The sequence below is a fragment of the Watersipora subatra genome, chromosome 4 (genome assembly GCF_963576615.1).
Source record: "Watersipora subatra chromosome 4, tzWatSuba1.1, whole genome shotgun sequence".
Lineage (NCBI taxonomy): Eukaryota > Metazoa > Bryozoa > Gymnolaemata > Cheilostomatida > Watersiporidae > Watersipora > Watersipora subatra.
Window position 1 is genome coordinate 13195100 of NC_088711.1, and position 19070 is coordinate 13214169.

Sequence of the window (19070 nt, forward strand, 5' to 3'; positions counted from 1 at the left end):
TTTAAGTTTTTGCCTTGAAGGTTGACTTGCAACAAAATTCACATTACAGTTATTTGATATCAAAAGATTCACCATGTCTTACTCTGTTGTGTTGTAGGTGCAAAATATGTGGGAATGTGATTACGAGCTCTTAAAAGCTAAAAAACGAAAAGCCGTCATAGATTGGAATCTCTTTATTTCTCTGACGTTGTCATTACAGTTTGGTTAATGTCTTGTCACGTGATGTCTTGTCACGTCAGACTCAAGGTCAAATAGGTAACATAGTATCAAGCAGGCACTAAAGCCATGAGCTCATTCTTCCTGTTGTCTAGTATCTAGTGAGGGGTAAGCAAGATGAATAATTTTTGAAGTTGGCTGACAAAGGAGTAGTCCGCATCAATTAGCCCTTTATCGGAATCTTCTTTAAAACATAGCCTAAATTAAAGGTATCATTTGACGTCATTCTACTCATTGTAATAGCTATTTCCTAAAATTTCTGTAGAATTTCGTTTATGTCCGTCAAATAATCACAGCGTGGCGGGTTGATCGTTTGTAACCTGGATCGCTTATATTAAAGTGGGAGATAAGTTAGTAATTTGGCAGTGGTGGTTTCGGTTTCACTGTCGCTCATGTTGATCTTTGACACTCCAATTACTTAAAGAGGATCTCACTGCTGCCACCAGTAAAGAGAATATTTTGGTAATGCCTAGTTGAGTACTCATGGGTCTGCTTAAACAGTAAGAATGTTTTTAATTAGCAAAGAAATAAAATGTCCGAAACCAACATTATGTAGATAATGTTCATAAGCAGTCAGAAGCGATATCATTAATATAATACTGTTGTGGTCACTGATAGCCTCTGTTGTAGTATTGTCACAGAGCAATTTCACCACAAGTGCTGGTCGTATGATTAGAATTACATTTAGCTTCATTATGGGCAGTAATAAAGTTGGCAACAACGAAACATGGTGGCAGCAGTTGTAAATTGTTGATCATTTTATTTCCACATCTCTTGCCCATTATTTATACAGATCTGCTGTTATTACAAAAATTAGGTTATTAAAAATAATACTCTGCTATTATATACTGCTGGCTCAAAAGCCACTAGAATAGCAGTTTATATAAGTTATACATATATACAAACAATAGGTTACCTCTCCAAACACTCAAGCCCCAGAATGGTACAGTGGGCTACTCACAGTAGTCAAACCTTCAGGTGAAGTCTGCATCTGCGTGAACCTGACAGGCTTAAGCAATGTGTGGCAAGAGATCCAGTACATTTCATCCAATACCCACAGTAGAAGATAGCCTCAGTCAACTCGCCAGTAGCAAAGTTTTTCTTTAAGTTGGATGCTAACCACAGTTTTTGGCAGGTGAATTTCAGTGAACTTTTTAAGTAACTAACAAACTCCGTCTTATTCTTTGGATGCTAGTGTTCTCATTAGTTACTTGATGTAATGAGAGGCATGCTAAATCAGCTACCTCAAGAGGCCTGCCAGACTTGAGCGAAGCAGTAGGGCCTTCCAGCATGGAGGAAGGGGAGCATCTTGGCCAGGCTGCCTCTAAGAGTGGTTCTGTTGCAAGCAGAGAGATTCATGTTGAGTCACACCTGGTTGGTGCTCTGCCTTTCAACGATCAGCTGAAGCTAGCCCAGATTGTACCCTTTAAGGAGTTAAGAAAATGCTGAGCAGCCAGACGAGTGAGGAATCACTCGAAATCCACGAACAACTTGATTGGGTAGAGGAGGTCAAATGAGCCAAGTTTGCCGAGCCAGCTTACATGTAGATCTCTTACCTGACTGAGACCGAGCCAACTAGTGAATTGGTTACGATGCAGTCACAACTCAGTTTCAACAGCCACATGTGAAGCTGAAGAAGCTGCCTGTTGAGCCGATCAAGCAAGATATCATCTAGACGAAGCGTTTTGTTAGCGAAGAGACGAGCCGAGAAGCCAACCAACAGCCTACTTGCCCAGCCCAGGCGGACCCAGTCACGTTTAGAGCCGCTAGTTTGAGTATTATGATGCCCTAAAGTCGACGAACTCCTATATTGCTGGCAAAAAACAAGCATGCCAGCTGTTAAAAAAGAGTTGGCTCTCCGGACCGTCAGCTTGATACGGGCTTGAAATCTAATTGGGGAAAACCTCACATTTGCGAAGACTGAGGTACGGCGTCGGGAGTACTTGCCGACTCTGAGTGAACAGGCCTCAGGGCCTCCGCTGAAGAAGAGTGTGGTAAAAGATCGTCGGGGTCAGAGCCGAATACCAAGCCGACACCGAGGAGGTGACTGATGCTATGACCGGGCTGAGCCTCGACTCGGCCGGCGACACATCCCCTAATAATATTTCCGGTCAGCTGACGGTTGAGTCGTCCATGCTACTGAGAAGTGGAGCCAAACAAGGAGCGAAAGATATAAAAGGAGCCATAAGAGCGACGAAGACCAGAGCACCTTGATGTCTCAACCTACGCAGTTATTTGTATGCACACTACTTTTGGCTTTATTATGTATGTGAGAAATATACGCATTTTTTATTACTCTGCGCTCGGGTGGTTTGTTTCCTTGTAAAGCAAGTAGAAGAACTCAGTCGATTCCTTTACAATGTTCACTACTCATTCGCAACCATGCCATTGCTTCTGATTTCTCACTACCGACTTATGTTTCTCATTGTGCTTGTATTTTATACAGCTAGTGAAAATGGTGAGCTGAGCTTAGAGTGAACAGCAGTCAAGTTATATACTGGTAATGTTTGGGTAACAAAGCTAGCATATTAGTGGAAATTACATATAGCTAGCATCCAAGTACTTAAAGACCGAGTAACAAAATGACCATTCCTGAACTAATTGTAACACCAACAAAGCTGATTATCTTAGCAGTATTAGGATACTTTGCCACTGGAGTCTCTATCACAAAGTATCTCGCAGGCAGATCCACCCAATCATTTCTCCGTTAAACGAACGATTTTTATATTGATCATACCGACCATCGTTTGCCCTGATAGAACCATTTCAAACGACATTTTGCTATCTTTCGTCATATTCTATTCTATTTCTGATAAACCACCAACAATTTTACAATGAATGATCTGTGCAGGTCCATGTTGGAGAGACGCTCTTGTCTGATGGTTCCAAACAAAACAATTTTTTTAGTTGAGTACAGGAACAATAAACTTCAATGTACAAAGAGTGCAATACAAAAAGCAAATTTTTTAATGCAGATGACAAAGTTCATTGTAAAGAAAAGTTTCTTACGACCGACCCAAGTTTTAATAAACTTCTGCAAGTTACTCGTAAATCGTATCATAAAAGTACTAGGCCCTTTATTTTACTTAATTTTATATCTATGACATTTCCGTGGTATTACAAACATAAATTACAGTGACACTTCAATCATAAAATAGTCATGTAGTCACCAACGCCATCTAGATACTCTAGCACTACGTAGTTAATTACTAGGCTTAAAACGTTACACGTAGTCTCCTTTATTACTAATAATTGTACTAAAATTTTTTACTAGAAAAGTAATGTACAGTATATGTTCACTTGATAGCGAAATCTAAACGGTTGTGATTTACGCTATTTCGAACGCACCTGGTGAGCTACCTTGATGAGCTAGCGCGGTCGAGGATGAGCATGGAATAAATGCTGAAGAAATATTAGGTAGTCAGATGGCAACACTCTATCGGGGATTTCCCGAGCACATGCGCGAAACATATCCGTTTCAGACTTTATTAAAGTGCTTTGGCGCGAAGTTAATACATGTACGTGTACGCGATACACTAAATAATATTATCGATTTTGTTTTCGGTATTGACATTACATTGTATTTTTCTAATCAAAAACTATTGTTGTAATACATTTGTGCAAAACATTCAGTACCAGAGTACGGAGAAATTATCGGTTCACCGAGAGAGCACTGCGCAGACAGCGCGATGTGCATTGGTGCAGGCGTTACACGATTTACGCTTTAAATAGTAAATGTTATAATTAAGCAAATGTGTAGCTTATTTAATTGGTTACACTGGATCTGTACAATTTGGTTTATAAAATCAATCTCCCTGCTTGTGTTGTGCTCCCTGATAAAATCTATCACCTGAAGTTATGTATATTTGCCACAAGGCTTATTCACTTACCGAAACTTTTCAAGTTAAATTGGCTACTTTCCGTCGCCGAACCATTAGACGCCTATTGCGTAGTTTTGGTTAGCATTAAGAAATAACTGATGGCATCAAGTTCAAATGGAACACAGTTGTAGGAATTACGTAAGACAATTAAATCAAAGAATTTAAGTCACAAAACTAAACGCTATAAAGTACAGTATATTGGTAGCATTTAAAACTCGGAATGCCAACATTGACAAAATTTATTGAAAGATATCTGTATGTAGCAGTTTTTGTATAAAAAATGTAGTACAAAACTGAACAAAATGATCATTTAATGTCACCAGTAGTAAAGCAATATAGTGATTACATGCAAATGCTCAAAGGCACCTGGTGGGTTGTCTGAAACTTGCCAACATAAAGGAAATCACAACATTTTTTTAATTGTAAAGCAAACTTCATTGGTCATAATGTGCTACAGTGGCTATATTATAACAATCCAAAGCATAAAATCTAATTACAATGTAATTTTTTCAAGTAAATGGCGATTTTTCAAGACGATGAATTCGATAGTGATTATTCAAGATACCACTGTTCTTCAGTAAATTGTTCACAGCTATCAGCTGGGCATCTGCATATTGGACACGTCTGTTTCCTTTCTAACCACTGCGTTATGCACTAAAAGTAAGAGAGTATAAAACTCATGATGATGTTCAAGTCACACTTTAATAAACTTTGATAGCCATAATTAACTGGCTAAGGTAAACATTGCCTGTACACTAGCAATATGATGTAAAACATACATACCGTATATATCTGCACTAGCGGAATGCCCACGTTGCACAAGTATTAAAAATCCGCTTATAAGCAATGAGAGGTAATTTAGTTGCCTGGCACATTGCCAATGGCTAATTTGAGTAAGCTTACTAACAAGAGCTAACTTCTTGTTCTCACAGGAGAGCAGCATAAAATTACGTTGCGCCGTATCGGAGAGCGGTAGCATATTTTCACCCACATAACAACATATGTTGCCGGATGAATTGATCAATCTCGCGTAGCTAAATTGGTAAGGCATTTGCCTGGTGTACGGGGAGTTCCAACAAAATCTTCTGCGCTAGGAATTCTTCATTTCAATATTTTAATAGCGATAGCTGGACACACCGAAGTACAGAATCACGGAGTAACACACAAACTTTGAGATTTATAGAAGACAGATAAAGTATCGTAATTGAGTAAAACATGTACTCGTGTATAATGCATTTCCGTGAATTTTAAATGAAAATTGTGTAAGGTTTTTTTCCTTAATTTGATTTTTTTTCCTTTTTCTTAGCTTGATTTTCTATCTAAGATAAAAAATAACAACTATTTTTGAAGATATGACTCTGAAAAAATTTTTTTTGACAACATATGATACACTGGTAAAGCGTGGTTTATCAGCACTTTGTCGAAAGCCATGCTTGCAAAAACATAAAAAATCATACATGTCCTTGCATGCTGAAGCCAACGATAAAAGATAGTTGGTTCGCAACAAACGACCGTACACATTATTATTTATTTAGAATAGAAACTGAGCGGTATAAAGATGTATTACTTTACCAATCGCGCAGGAACAGAGAAACGGTAAGACATAAACATCCATCTCTTAAAGGATTTACCAGGCAACAGCATATTATGAGACTTTCTGTACTTACTCATGCATAATGTGCATCCTTAAATTTCAATTAAAAATCAGTAAAAATTTTGCATGATATACTCGACTAAATACAGTAAGTTATCTTTAGATCTGACATGAGAAAAATACATGTAGATGCAGACGAGCGTCTAATAGATCAAAGACTCTAAATAGTAAAAAAAACTCCGATCAAGTTTACCTTTTCATGAAAGTTTGTGTGCTCACACTCTAGCATATATTTCGGTTTCAGATCTGTGAACTGATGAGAGCAGATCACACACTCATCCTGCAAACATATGAAAGCATAAGCAATCCTCTCGCACCAGCCAATTCCTCTAAATCCAATCACGCTCCACGTGATTAACTTTGTTGATAGATTTGAACAGTTGAACATTTTCACTGTGCATACTATTTTAGCTGTTAGCACATGTAGTATGTTTAGTGTTTAGATTAAATACTGAAAAAATACTGTAAAATTATGTGGATAAGCATATGTGTGTCAATGCATCAGTGAAAACTGCATGAAGGATGACTCCAAGTTTATTAATACACATCGAGATAAACAAATGCTTACTGCTTATCCCCTTCTACAATACATATTTTGTCACACGCATTCTTTTGGGTATGCAAAGGAGATCCAACAGCGCTTTTAGTAAGTGCAAAAAGAATTGAGAGCAATACCGCTCAACTGTAGCCTTGGGTTAGCATACAGGGTGATGATAGCATACAGGTGACGATAGCATACAGGATGACGATAGCATACAGGGTGATGATAGCATACAGGGTGACGATAGCATACAGGGTGACGATAGCATACAGGGTGATGATAGCATACAGGGTGATGATAGCATACAGGGTGACGATAGCATACAGGGTGACGATAGCATACAGGGTGACGACAGCATACAGGGTGACGACAGCATACAGGGTGACGACAGCATACAGGGTGACGACAGCATACAGAGTGACGATACCATACAGGGTGACGATAGCATACAGGGTGACGATAGCATACAGGGTGATGATAGCATACAGGGTGACGATAGCATACAGGGTGACGATAGCATACAGGGTGATGATAGCATACAGGGTGACGATAGCATACAGGGTGACGATAGCATACAGGGTGACGATAGCATACAGGGTGACGACAGCATACAGGGTGACGACAGCATACAGGGTGACGACAGCATACAGGGTGACGACAGCATACAGAGTGACGATACCATACAGGGTGACAATAGCATACAGGGTGACGATAGCATACAGGGTGTTGATAGCATACAGGGTGGCCATAGCATAGCAGGGTGGCAATGACATAGCAGGGTGACAATAGCATAGCAGGGTGACTCACCTCATTCCATGACTCATCTAGTTCTTCTTCCGTTGGAACCTCCGCTTGGGAATTCCAAGCAACCCAATCAAACTCTTCAAGGTCTCTCATGCCCTGTGAAGACTCGGACTGCCAGGAAGTGCCGCTGATAGTCCTGACTCTGCTGCTGCCGACTACAGCTGACCATGAGGTCTCATAAGAACTAGCTGAGGTCTCGCTGATAGTCCGAAGTCTGCTTGAAGAGGATGGAGATGTGCTGACATCTACTTCAGGCCTAGAGTCCTTCTTGGCCTTCTTCTGTTTCTTTTTTCGCAGCTCACTGGCATCATGCGCGTAGACACACTAAATGAGTAAAATACAAACTATCACTTGTGGAAAATCCATCCATACAAACGTTTGTTAACCCAACATGAATTACCACTGGACTGGCTGCTATCTGCTTTGACAGCATAGAAGCTAGGCAACAATCGATTTGGCAAGCATCACTTAGCAGTCGATGGCATACAAGCGATCATTTAATGTCTCCAATAGTAAAGTAATATAGTGATTACATGCGTGTACTCAACGTATCTGGCATGATGTCTAAAACTTTTTGTTGCCAATGCAAAGGCATTTATTACTCACCTCACTAGACTTTAATTTGCATTTTCCCTTTTGATTCAGTCGGCATATTTCTAGCTTGGGGAGTGGTCTGAGTTCGGCAGCACCATGAGCGAACCGACAGCTTTCCCATGTGTTCGGGCAGCAATGATTCTCCCAAAGTTTGCATACTTCTGTCTTGATCAACAGATGATGCCTTCGCCATGGACAGTAGTGGTTCTCGCAAGGCTCTGGATGCGGTGGCTTTATTATCTGTCGGAAGATACCAATACAAAAAGTACTTTTTTAATCATGCTTATAAAACTAAATAAAACGTTAACAACCAATTAAAATGTTACTTGTCCATCAGGGCTTTGTTTAATTCTCAATTGGAGGTGGGCTTCTTGCAAAAGCCACATATACTTTGCTTAGGGTCTTGAATTTTCTAACACTAACGACGTGTGAAAATTTTTGAAAGCTGAAACTCGCAATCAATTGTTTCACAAGGCAGCAAGACTAAATGATTTAAATAATAACATAAAGCAATAAGATACTAGTAACAATACATATTAACAGTACATGGTGATGTCACTTACCATCTCTAAAGAAGTTCAGTACACCGAACACTGACTATTCCATCAAAATGAGATTAACAGAGAGAGTAGCCCTCGATTGGTACAAAGCTTACCTTTCCATTGTTGGCAATATGGTTCTTGCCGTACCACTTGGGAAAAGGTCGAAGTTCTGCTCTTCCATGGGCATAGATGCATTCCTCTCCCCATGAACATTTCTTGTTTTTTACAAATGACCAGCATAGACTAGTTTTGTTCAGACAGCTCGTCTTTGCAAACTTCCTCGATGGTTTCTGTAGAACGCCCAGCAGCCAAATAATAATGGTAGTAATAATATTGGCCGAGGAATCGCTCCAAGCTGTATTCTATCAGTTTTTTCATAAGCATGATATATTCATCCTAAAGTAGCTCGTCTAACTGACATTTTTGCATTCATTTTGTAAAGTTCTTAGAATAAGGTGGGCTAGAAAATATCAAATTCCAATAAAACTCTAGTAGGCTATTTGATATTGCAGAAACTTTCATCATTTGTTTTCCTTCTTCTCCTTCGCATACATAACAGCTCGTCCATGAATTACTTTGCAAGGACCCACTCATCACCATTTTTTCAGCTACATCAGCTTTATCAAGGTAAAACAAACATCCTCATACCTTTGTGCTAAAAACCTCCTTTTGGTTTGACTCTTTGATATTAGGAGTGATTTTAGCTGGCATTGGTTTCATGGCCACAGGTGTACTGGCAGCGACAGCAGCAAAAGACAGCAGTGGTTTGTCTTTGGTGATAGCCGCTGTTGTGGCTGGAGTTGAGATTCGAGCCTCTACTTTCTTCTCTTCACTCACTGCAATGTGCGCGCACAAATAGAGCTCTCGAGAACCATTGGTTAAAGGCTAGCATGAGCTGGGTTTCGAGATCACCTACTATTTCATGTGTTGGTGTTAACGACAAGATTAGGGTGGTAATCAGCTTCCAAAAGTAAGACATATTAAATTTTCCCAATCGTTTTATCTTTTGTGTAGTAGCGTAGTAGCACTTGCGGGGCCAGTTTCTTACGCCCTTCTCCTATGCTGAGTCAACCATGGCTTATTACAAAATAGGAAAATCCAAATGGAAATAGGACCCTTCCATAAAAAGAAGGAAGGTAGGGCAGTGCACATACAATAGCTAATTGTATCAAAAAGTTGAAAGAGAGCTCTTTGTTATTTACTAGATACGAGATCATAAGTCTATTGTTACAAACCGAGCGCCTTAGCGCATGGTACGAATTTATAAAAATAAAATACTTTACAGATGAATCATTACTTCTAGCGGATAGACTAGGTAACGCCCTGTACTGATGATATGAAGTTTCCTCTTCAAGTTGAAAATAGTGACAACAAGCAATGGCGTCTTTACTTCTTACGAAGCTACTCAATCAGGGTCAGAGTAACTAATTCTTACAGCTGTCTACATTATAACTCACGGGTCAGTTTGAGTGAAGGAAAAATTTGCCGCACATGACATCGCTAACAAGGAGTCAACTAAATAAAATAATGAGCTAGTCGCAATTTGTCTAAATATGAATTTTAATCAATCAAGTCCTGTTGCACGACCTCATCATCGACCAAATGTTACCTACTTAAAATATTAGAATGAAATGTGCAGTAGCTCTGTATAAGTTTTTACCAAACTTCAAGTCAGTAGATCTTTATATATACGCATGATAGCCGTAGTAAATGTCATGTTTGTATGTACACACATCAGCTGACTAACTAACACTAACATAGTTAACCTACCAGAGCTTTGGTCAGTCCAGCTGAACTTTATCTCTTTCACCAGCTCTGCATCTTTAGCGCCGACTCTCTTTTTATCAACAAACTTCACTGGAGCTGGAACAAATGACGGGAAATGGTGCACTATCAACTATAAGATCAACAACTAAATCTCTTATAGCACCGAGTTGAGCATCTACTGAAGGTGGTCTCTATCGACTCCCATGTAATATATAAACAGTCGAACCTTGACTTGTGGTCAAGTGAAACTCTACTTTTTTGGCGTACGATGTTAATTTTGAACAAATATTTGTCTCAATATACAAAAGTATTTTCTGATATTTGAAATTATTTAAACATGACATTTAAAAAAAAACTAAGCCAGCTAACACAAAGTAAAAATAAAATTGATCATAATAAAAAATTAATAAAGTTAGCTTAAATGATATCTAGTGTAAGTGAACTCAAATTATATCTATTGTAAGTTATCTCAAATTATATCTAGTGTAAGTTAGCTTAAATGATATCTATTGTAAGTGAACTCAAATTACATCTAGTTTAAGTTAGCTTAAATGATATCTATTGTGAGTGAACTCAAATTACATCTAGTGTAAGTTAGCTTAAATGATATCTATTGTGAGTGAACTCAAATTACATCTAGTTTAAGTTAGCTTAAATGATATCTATTGTGAGTGAACTCAAATTACATCTAGTGTAAGTTAGCTTAAATGATATCTATTGTGAGTGAACTCAAATTACATCTAGTGTAAGTTAGCTTAAATGATATCTATTGTGAGTGAACTCAAATTATATCTAGTGTAAGTTAGCTTAAATGATATCTATTGTGAGTGAACTCAAATTACATCTAGTTTAAGTTAGCTTAAATGATATCTATTGTGAGTGAACTCAAATTACATCTAGTGTAAGTTAGCTTAAATGATATCTATTGTGAGTGAACTCAAATTACATCTAGTGTAAGTTAGCTTAAATGATATCTATTGTGAGTGAACTCAAATTATATCTAGTGTAAGTTAGCTTAAATGATATCTATTGTGAGTGAACTCAAATTACATCTAGTTTAAGTTAGCTTAAATGATATCTATTGTGAGTGAACTCAAATTACATCTAGTTTAAGTTAGCTTAAATGATATCTATTGTGAGTGAACTCAAATTACATCTAGTGTAAGTTAGCTCAAATTACATCTAGCTAAATATTAGCTCAAATTATACCTTTTCACTAATTATTGCTTCGAGTCTTTAGTTTTATATATATAAGTATATGTATACTAGGTGAATGCCCCACGCTGCATGAAAAATGAAAAAATTTTTGGAACAGAAAATTTGTTTTTAATCAAAATATACAATTACCATTTTAACTTTTAAATGAAAGTATTTTGTTTATTTTTGTGTACTGTGTTTATTTATGTGTAATTTATACTGTACTAGCTGTAGTGCCTACTACAAATCTATACTGATTGCAATAGTTTTGTTGGCCATGCGAGTTTAAGCATTTCTCTTCACATATGGGTATGCATTTTTTCTGGTATGGCATCGCGTATAACGCTACCGGCAGTGTTGAGCGTGAAACCATGAAAATTTTTTAAGTATCTACCCAATTTATCCCATAGCATAGCCAGTTGGAAAGTATGGAGTATTGGATAAATGCCTGTCTGCAGAACGGGAGTGTCCAAGTTTAAATCCAATGCACAGTGATTTTTTATTCCTAAAACTTTATCTCTATAACTGGACGAGCGGACAGACCAACAATAAGATTTATACATATAGATCTATGTGTGGGTGAATATACGCTACAATAGGTCTCTATCTATTCTCAAGTTATCTACATATTGTATGCTACAGTTGATTTCTACAACTCTCCAAGCAGTACAATGACACCAATTACTCTCGAGTAACAAAAGCAAGTAAATTTCTTTACAATCACCTTTAGTTGATTTCTTGCTTTTCACAGCTTCCTGTTGGGCAGCAGGTTTAACCTCAACCTTCTGATTATCAACTGTGTGACCCAACACAGGCTCCTCCTTGGGAGCATAGGACTCTTCGAAGAGGGCGGAGGGGCCTGAATATGATTTCAAGACTGGCATGACCGATCGACTAGGAAGACATTCATCAACTTTGGGAGTTATGAGAACAGGACTCAGTATACTGTCATACTCGGTTGTTAGATGTGACAGCGAATCTTCAAAATTAGCAAGAGTGGTTTTCTCGAAAGTATCGTCTGCTGTTGGCAGCGTTGTGAGCATAAGAGGGTCCTGTGAGGTCAGCATAGGCGGCCCATAAGAAGCCAGTGTGGGTGGGTTATGTGAGACCAACATCGGTGGGTCTGGTGAGGTCAGTGTTGATATATTTGTGGATTGTGTGGATGGATCGAGTGTGGCAAGTGTGGACGAATCCTGGGAGTAAACAACTGCCTTTATAGCCGAGTCTTCATCAGCGATGTTTGGTTTAATGGTGGCAGCATTTACTTCCAGCGCAGACGGCGTCTCAACCATGGTCTGAGTTACTACTTCAACAGGCGGCTGATAAAACTGGTCCACACTGAATGAGCCGTGGAACAACTCCTCATCGGGTTTCCATAAATCATCAGTCAGCAAGCCGAGGCACCCTACTTGGTCAGCCATCAACAACCCAGAGTCTGCAATAGAAAATACAGTTCAGAGCTGTCACCATATCTTATTCTTAAGCCAGTCTTGTCTAAGGTCATAAGAACTTCCATTCATTTATTCATGAATTCACTGGATAGGTCTAATTGATAAGTTTCCATAGAGTGATAGTGTAGTGACACCTAAGTGTGCCGTAGCCCGAAGCGCTACGCTGGGCTGACAAACATATGTCTCCATAGGGCGCTATAGTAGAGCAATGGCGGTGGGACGCCTATGTCAAGGCACATGTCTGCATATGAAACAACAGGAAAGCAAGACCTATGCGTGCGATGCCTATGGTTGCTAAGGCCTTATTCATGACACAAAGATGGCGCATCGCATGGGTGTTTTGCCTCTAAGCAGCGACACCGAGTCATGATAGAATGAGAATTGTCATGATGGCATTGCAGCGTCATATGGGGGTGTGTCACTACTCTATCGCTATGTGGAAACTTGATAAATACAAGAGAAACGAGTTAAGAGACCTTCTGAACTAGTAGAACTAGTAAAGCTCAGATTCATGGATTCTTTCTTCAGCACAGTCTGCCCATCGCTGCTTGTGTATTTAAGGATAAACTTGGACACCTGTTCCGGGGTGACTCTGGTGTCAATCAGTGGCAGGTTTGCCATGGGCTTGCCAGCTTCCAGGGCTTTGATATTTGCAGAGAAAAGTTCCTGCGTGCATAGGGCTAACATTAAGCATTGACAATAATGTGTACGTGTGTCTAACCATGTTTACATAGTAATGTGGATGTGTGCTTGTGATATTCTGAGAATTCGTGACAAAGAAAGCAGATTAGGTGACAATTTTAGATCAGGCGCTCTCACATGCTCATTATAGAAAATTTAATGGGGTCTGCTCGTGTAGCCATGACAACAGGCAACAAGGATGCTTAGCCAATTTATAGTACAGACAACTGCTGCGGCTACAGACAGCCAATGTATAGCACAGACATCTGGTAGGACTACAGAAAAACTGTCGATGTAGCCATAGACGTCTGCTATGGCTACAGACAAATTGCCAATGTATAGCATAGACATCTGATATATGGCTACACTTTAGAGCACAGTTCGGTAAATCATTTCTGAAGTGCTGTCAATTCACGCGCTACTTGTATAAATGTCCATTAGTAATAGTGAATTATTAATGATAGCAGTAGGAGTTACACAAATGTTTGCGCAGTTATATCATTTTCATTGAAAAATGAAAAAGGTTAAGAATGGTCAATCTATGTAAATTTTAGATGACAACTCTATACAAATGGCATATTGGCTCAATATTATTCATACTAAAAGGTAGGCTTACATTCGAAAACTTGTAAACAAGGTTCCAGGGCAAACAGAAACCTGTCGTTTGACGGCAGCAGCACCATTTAACCATTGGTAAGTTGAAGCCACAGGTTTCAATTAGATCATCAATGCTATATCGGACAGTTTTTATAGAAACTGATAGTTTCATACTACTCTCTGACTATTTCTATACAATTTATAGTTATTTATTTTATTTTTAATATTACCTTTTTCACTAATTTTATATTTTGCAAAAGTGCCTGTTAATAGTGAAAATAATGGCCAACGAGTTGGTTTGTCTCGCGCTCACTCATTGGCTAGTCTGCAGCATTGACATCAGTAAACCATGCAATTGTTTCGCTAAAAAATGGCCTTTTGTCACAGCATAGAGCGCATGCTCTTCGAGTGTTTTGGACGCCAAAAGTGATTTTTTGTTCTACGACCATCAAAATCATCGATGAAAAACAAAATATGATTATATTGTTCTAATAAATATAATTGTAAAATGATGCCAGTCAATCTTTGAACATAAGCAGATACGCTAATAATTCTTTTTGGTCATTGGCTGTCCCATATTGGTCCAAATTGAAAGCTAAGCGATCGTTCAACCCAAAGGTGAACAACTTGAACATTGCCAATCGCTCAGGTTCTACCGCATAAAATTTGGTAAAATTCTCTAAAGATTTTAATACCAAAGCCACATCTACAACTTCCCAGTCATAAACAACAAGCCAATGATAAAAAATAACTTCTGTGACGGATAGCGGCAGTCGATGCGAGTTGTCTACTCTCATCACCACATTGGAGTACTAGTATATGTACTAGTTATGATTGGAAAACCCAAATCTCACGCGACTGCACTTAGTATTTCCAGCCATCCTTTCCCAATGTATATATTAGTTATATTATTCTTTTTATTATCATTATCTATTATCATCATATATTATTTCCCAATGCATATATTAGTGCAAAAACAAGCTCACATCTGCATTTTTTTCTTCTTCTTCAACGGCTGACAGTTCATCTGACATGGCCAACTCGTAGTCAGCAGCAGCTCCTAACACATCTGCAGACGACTGCCGCAGATATACATCACTGATTTTACGCGAATAATAATTCGCAATCTGCTGGCGTCTTTCGTCAAGAAACCAATGATATCTTTCTAAAACGCATGCCTGGTAAAACTTCTACAAATATATAGTACAGAGCTTTAAGTGTGATTAAAAATATGAGGGAAAACATGGTGGTAGATAAAAGTTAAAGCTGTAATACAAACATGGCGTTTCCAGGCTTTAATTTGGTTCAGAGTTGCTTCCTCTCTAAATCATATTTTCCTGAATCGAACAAACAGTAAAATTTGAACACATTTGAAGCCATTTCCCTTCGTTAAATTTGTGCAAAGGCATTTGCTGTAAGAGTGCTTCGACATCATAGAAATGCTCACTGCTGATGGATACGAATCGACAATACTCGGCTAAGCTCTCACTAGTGGAGGTAAAAAAACTTCAGCACACAACCACGTGAATCTCTGCTACGAAAACTTTCTATTGCTACCCACTACTGTTTTTGCTTTACATTAAAATTCACATGCCGAGAACGGGTTACTCATCTGAGGATGACAAAATATTTTCTCTATTAGTGCGACTAGTTGACTGCATGAATTGAAAAGTGACCTTGACCCGAAAGCGAGTCTATTTTAACAAGTTTTGTTTGGAGGGAAACATCGTGAATCTTGGAAAAGCCTATATAGTGCAACTCCGAATCGTTGAAACGGTGGGATGCAATTCGCGGGCAACTCCAAACCCATTTGAAGCCTGGAAACACAGTGAGTAATGTGCCACAGTGACACACAAAATAATGATAGATGTGCTTCTTGGGCAGCTATGAATGGCTAGCACTCTCTCCTGCACACGACAGTGAAAACTGAGGTGTATCACTAGCCTGTTATCCCTGATGTAGATAACTGGCACCCAACAACATCAGTCAAAAGTTCACATTACAATTACATTTTGACACTAGAATGAGTCATGCGTGCAGCCATTGTTTACAAAGATAAGCTGATTGGGAACTTACCCAGGCCTTGATAGACTCTGAACAGCTGTGAGCGTCCTCCTCGCTCCAAGGCTTTGGATGATCAGTTTGAGGAGAGTCATTTCCTGAATCAAACGCTAAAATGTCTTCATTTGGTGTTTCCACAGCCACCTTTGGTTTGGGTCGAACTCGTCGCCGTTTGCGAGTCATAGTAGCTAGAATCTAGTCCTGTAATGTCAACAATTAAGTCGATAGCTGGCAATCAGAGACTTCACTGTTGGAACCTGAATTAAAGAATTACACCTTTACCAGACACCCTTAAAAAAAGATAAACTACCATGTCAAACTTGTTCAAAAGTACTTGTAGCATCACAGAACACACTATCAGTGAATTTTGTGTAAACTCTTCGATTTTTAAAGTAGTTGTTGAATTTCTAATGTCAGCAAGCACTTTATCCTCATAACATTAGGTACCTACTAAGGTAGGTACCTTGGTACCCACATTAGGTACCCACCTTCCTACAGTTTTGTTATTTTAGATAACCAGCAAGCAGCATTGACAGCGACTGGCAAATCTATGGAACTTACCGAGTGGTTTCGATCCTAGGATATCCCTGTTAAAAGGTTGAAGAGCGTTAGTGAGTTAACTAAGTACGATCAAAAACGTTAGCACCACAACCAATCCTACGAGCAAATATACATCCAGGCTCCTCGTATCAAAAATCATCAACATAGCTAGTTGGCCAGATGCCAAGTGTTTGGCCAATAAGCGTGCGAGACTGTGTTTTGATTTGAGTTATGACCTTGCGCAACAGGGGAACTTTTGCAAGGCTCATTTGCTCGGAAAGCGTTGAAAGGCGCTGTTTACCTTGTTCGATAAGGTCAATGTTTGTTATCGATCGAATTCTTGCTGTCGATTTGCACCAGCCATAGCTGCTTATAGCTCTAGCAAAATATGAGAACATTTCATTAAAACTGATAGTGCCAATAAAGTGGCATTGAGCCAGAGGTTGCCTTAAAGCACTACATGCACTTTTTGTTCAGACTGATACCCATTATACATGGCATTTAGTAAGTCTCTTGTACTCCAATTCTAAAATGGTCCTAGGAGGTATTTAGCAGACTCTTTCTACTTCAATTGTCAGAGGCTGAATTCAAATTACTGCTAGCTTCAGCTCCAAAATCATTATACAAACCTGAGGCAATACAACATCTTCTGCACATTTATCTCAAAAATCTTCAAATATAGGATAATTCTTGGCTTGAATAAACACACATAAATGCCTAATGAATGTCTTAGAAACAAAAAGCAAAGGAATTTGCGTTGAATGGAAAGGATTCAATGATTCAAAACCATTTTGGTAAACAAACACACTATTAAGAAAATAGTTATGGTTTATGCAAATGGTTATCGTTACTACCTACTCCTCTAAGATATTTATGACCAATTGACATGTAACAAAATTGTTTTACTATACATGTATTTAACATTATCAAAATATAAACCAACAATGATCTTTTACAAAGTGCAGATCTATTGGTTACCATTTGTCGAATGACTGAATGAAGTAATTAATAAGAGAATTGATCATGACAATAATACTGATTGGTCAACTCCAAAAGAAAAAGGCAAATGCTGATGGGATAAAGTAATCCCAGTGTCTGCTGAGATAATCCTCTGGTTCACTACCTATTGTCTTTCTTATAGTCTTCGTGCACCTTCCATTTCATGAGCTCCATGCAGGCGCTGGCATCCTCCGTACTATCGTGTCCAGCGGCTAGACAACCAATATGTATGAATTCATTTAAGAGGTGGACAATAGACGCCAAACTGACATTGTCATCTTTAGACAAGTATCAAATTTCAGTATGACATGTATTATACACCTGAAGCCTATCTACCATGCAAAAGGTATATCACTTCCAGACAATGTATGTGTAGGTTATTCTAACAACGTGATATACCATTAATCATTTAATAGCTTTTGCAGGTTGAACATGTCATTTCTAAATAATTAAAGCCAGGACTGCCAGTGAAACTGTGGCATAGAGTAAAATTGTCATTACATAATTCGTTTGTAAGAAAAGAGAAGAAACTGTTGGAATATATTGCTCTATAGCCTACCATTACTTGAATGCATAAGACAGACAGACAGACAGGTTATAGTGTTACAGGAAGGTTTAAAGCTATGAAGTGAACCATGGTACGACTACTAGCTGGTTATAGTGTTACAGGAAGGTTTAAAGCTATGAAGTGAACCATGGTACGACTACTAGCTGGTTATAGTGTTACAGGAAGGTTTAAAGCTATGAAGTGAACCATGGTACGACTACTAGCTGGTTATAGTGTTACAGGAAGGTTTAAAGCTATGAAGTGAACCATGGTACGACTACTAGCTGGTTATAGTGTTACAGGAAGGTTTAAAGCTATGAAGTAAACCATGGTACGACTACTAGCTGGTTATAGTGTTACAGGAAGGTTTAAAGCTATGAAGTAAACCATGGTACGACTACTAGCTGGTTATAGTGTTACAGGAAGGTTTAAAGCTATGAAGTGAACCATGGTACGACTACTAGCTGGTTATAGTGTTACAGGAAGGTTTAAAGCTATGAAGTAAACCATGGTACGACTACTAGCTGGTTATAGTGTTACAGGAAGGTTTAAAGCTATGAAGTGAACCATGGTACGACTACTAGCTGGTTATAGTGTTACAGGAAGGTTTAAAGCTATGAAGTGAACCATGGTACCACTACTAGCTGTTGAATGATTAATAGATTAGTGATTACTAGTGCAAGGAAACGCTGACTGAACAAACACAAAGGAATTTTCATAAACAAGAACTTAAAAAGGCAGTAGCATAATGTCAAATACTGCCCTTTTTGCTGAGTGTTATTATTGCTACAACTAGCTACTACTAGCGATGTTATTGCTATGGAAACAACCAATGCTACCCATACGTCTAAAACCGTCTATATTTCTCTATACATCACTACCAAAAGCACTGCTGTCCAGCTAAGCATTATTGTTATCACCACATTGATACGAGCTGTTAAAAATGGCAGGGCATTTGCAATAGTCACTAAGAAAATTACTGACATTACCAGTACTAC

The 19070-nt window shown here is 38.6% G+C and overlaps 2 protein-coding genes across 2 annotated transcripts in view; both read right to left on the reverse strand.

Annotated features, from left to right (window-relative positions):
- Nucleotides 1-4318: 4318 nt before the first annotated feature.
- On the reverse strand, nucleotides 4319-16655 carry LOC137393353 (uncharacterized). The gene is made up of 12 exons (XM_068079867.1): nucleotides 16548-16655; nucleotides 16002-16243; nucleotides 14912-15115; nucleotides 13124-13313; nucleotides 11921-12631; nucleotides 10003-10095; nucleotides 8881-9068; nucleotides 8346-8522; nucleotides 7703-7930; nucleotides 7100-7420; nucleotides 5945-6031; nucleotides 4319-4751 (listed from the first exon to the last, which is right to left on the reverse strand). The coding sequence occupies exons 2-12, from the start codon at nucleotides 16167-16169 to the stop codon at nucleotides 4650-4652; spliced, it is 2469 nt and encodes an 822-aa protein (XP_067935968.1). The 5' UTR covers nucleotides 16170-16243; nucleotides 16548-16655; the 3' UTR covers nucleotides 4319-4649.
- Nucleotides 16656-17371: 716 nt separating this feature from the next.
- LOC137393758 (RNA exonuclease 1 homolog) overlaps nucleotides 17372-19070 on the reverse strand; it is a 33534-nt gene continuing 31835 nt past the window's right edge. The window contains exon 18 of the mRNA XM_068080446.1: nucleotides 17372-17737. Within this exon, the coding sequence (XP_067936547.1) occupies nucleotides 17646-17737 (92 nt within the window). The 3' untranslated portion in view covers nucleotides 17372-17645. The remainder of the gene's footprint in view (nucleotides 17738-19070) is intronic.

Coding starts and splice junctions, on each gene's coding strand:
- LOC137393353 (XM_068079867.1), bottom strand. CDS start 16,169: ATGACTCGCAAACGGCGACGAGTTCGACCCAAACCAAAGGTGGCTGTG. Junction 15,116..16,001: donor CAGAGTCTATCAAGGCCTGG/GTAAGTTCCCAA, acceptor ATATATTTGTAG/AAGTTTTACCAGGCATGCGT. Junction 7,931..8,345: donor ATATTGCCAACAATGGAAAG/GTAAGCTTTGTA, acceptor ATCTTCCGACAG/ATAATAAAGCCACCGCATCC.